Consider the following 1,663-nt stretch of genomic DNA (forward strand, 5'->3'; position numbering starts at 1 on the left):
TGTTTTTGGCATTTTGGAATCCAAATTCGATGAAAAAAAACTAGGAAACTTGATGAGGACTCGATTCACGGATATGTATTCCATCAATAATTTTTCATACAGCAGTAAAGGTCGTATCCTTGTCTTATGGAACCCTTTAACCTTTGATATTACTGTATTAGATATGGGAGAACAGTACATTCATTTGCGGTTGCTGTGTCTTAGAAATAGTACTGAATTTTGTGCTTCGTTCATTTACGGCCTTAACGATATTGTGGGAAGAAGACCACTATGGTCTAATCTTAAGAGCTTCGGGAAGTCTATTAATAAGCCTTGGATCTTGCTGGGTGACTTCAATTCATGGCGTTCTCCAAATTAGAAACAGGGAGGCTTAGCGGTTAGGAACTATGATGTTAAGGATTTTGTGGATTGTGTGGGTCGCTTGGATTTGGTGGATCTCCGATCTTTGGGGTGCTTTTTCACCTGGATGAGCCCCAAAGTTTGTAATAAATTGGACAGAGTTATGGTTAATCCTCGTTGGATGCATGACTATATTAGCGCTTGTGCCCAAAACAACAATGGCAAATTCGGTACATGACTATCGCCCTATCTCTTGCTGTACCGTTGTTTATAAGATTATTTCGAAGGTGTTGGTTAACAGGTTGAGGAAAGTCATTGGAATTGTTGTGGATAGTGCACATGCAGGCCGTTCCATTACTGATAATATACATCTTGCACAAGAACTCCTGAGGAAATATGCTCGCAAACGACCCCAGTTAAATGGACACAGTCAACTGGGACTTTTTGAGGGAAACATTGATGGCACTGAATCTCCCGGGAAAGTTTGTGGGTTGGATTATGGAGTGCATCTCAACGACATCTTATTCTTTATCGATGAATGGCCTTTACAATGGTTTTATTTATGGCCAAAAGGGACTTCTACAATTTGCAGGTTCCAACAAGTTAACATGATTTTTCAATATTTGGGTATCCCGATTTCTCCCACGAAGCTCAAGACAGCAGACTTCAGTGTACTTGTTGATGCGATTGCTGCTAAAATCAATTCTTGGCCAAGACAATCAGTCTTTTATGCAAGTAAAATTGAGCTATCAGATCGGTCCTTCAAGGGATGGAATGCTATTGGCTTTCGATTCTTCCAGTTCCATCCAATGTTATCGATGGGATATATGCTTTATGTCGTAAATTTGTTTGGCCGACTAAACACCCACCCATATCTTGGCTTGAAGGACTTACGAGCTTGGAACAAAACACTAATTGCGAAAACGCTATGGAAAATACATGCCAACGCAGATTGCTTATGGGTGAAGTGGATTACGCATCGTTATAGTCATTTTGGAGTTATTTGGAATTGGAAATGGCGGAAAGATGATTCCCTTTTTGTTAAACAGCTACTAATCATCCGGGATGAAATATTAGCACGACGGGGATCTACTCAATCAGCAGTAGTTTGCTTGGAAAACTGTTCACCACAACATGTGGTTTATCTCTTGCATATTCTTTCTTTGCTCCTTTCGATGGAAATTGGCCGTGGAAGCCGATCCTATGGAAATCATGCATCTTGCCAAAACACCGGTTCTGCTTATGGCTGTTTGCTCATGGTAAGTTGATGTCCAGAGATCGACAGTGCTACATCACCGATAAGACTTGTGTTCTATGCAAAAAA

At 40.6% G+C, this 1,663-nt stretch overlaps 1 protein-coding gene across 1 annotated transcript; it reads left to right on the forward strand.

The window, feature by feature from the left end:
* Window positions 1–557: 557 nt before the first annotated feature.
* Window positions 558–1,598, forward strand: LOC140969473 (uncharacterized; the record flags this gene model as incomplete). Its single annotated transcript, XM_073430831.1, has 1 exon — window positions 558–1,598. A coding segment is annotated over exon 1 (1,041 nt), but the record flags the coding sequence as incomplete, so codon positions are not given.
* Between the last annotated feature and the right edge of the window lie 65 nt (window positions 1,599–1,663).

Source organism: Primulina huaijiensis, unplaced genomic scaffold, assembly GCF_012295235.1.
Source record: "Primulina huaijiensis isolate GDHJ02 unplaced genomic scaffold, ASM1229523v2 scaffold41865, whole genome shotgun sequence".
NCBI classification, from domain to species: domain Eukaryota; kingdom Viridiplantae; phylum Streptophyta; class Magnoliopsida; order Lamiales; family Gesneriaceae; genus Primulina; species Primulina huaijiensis.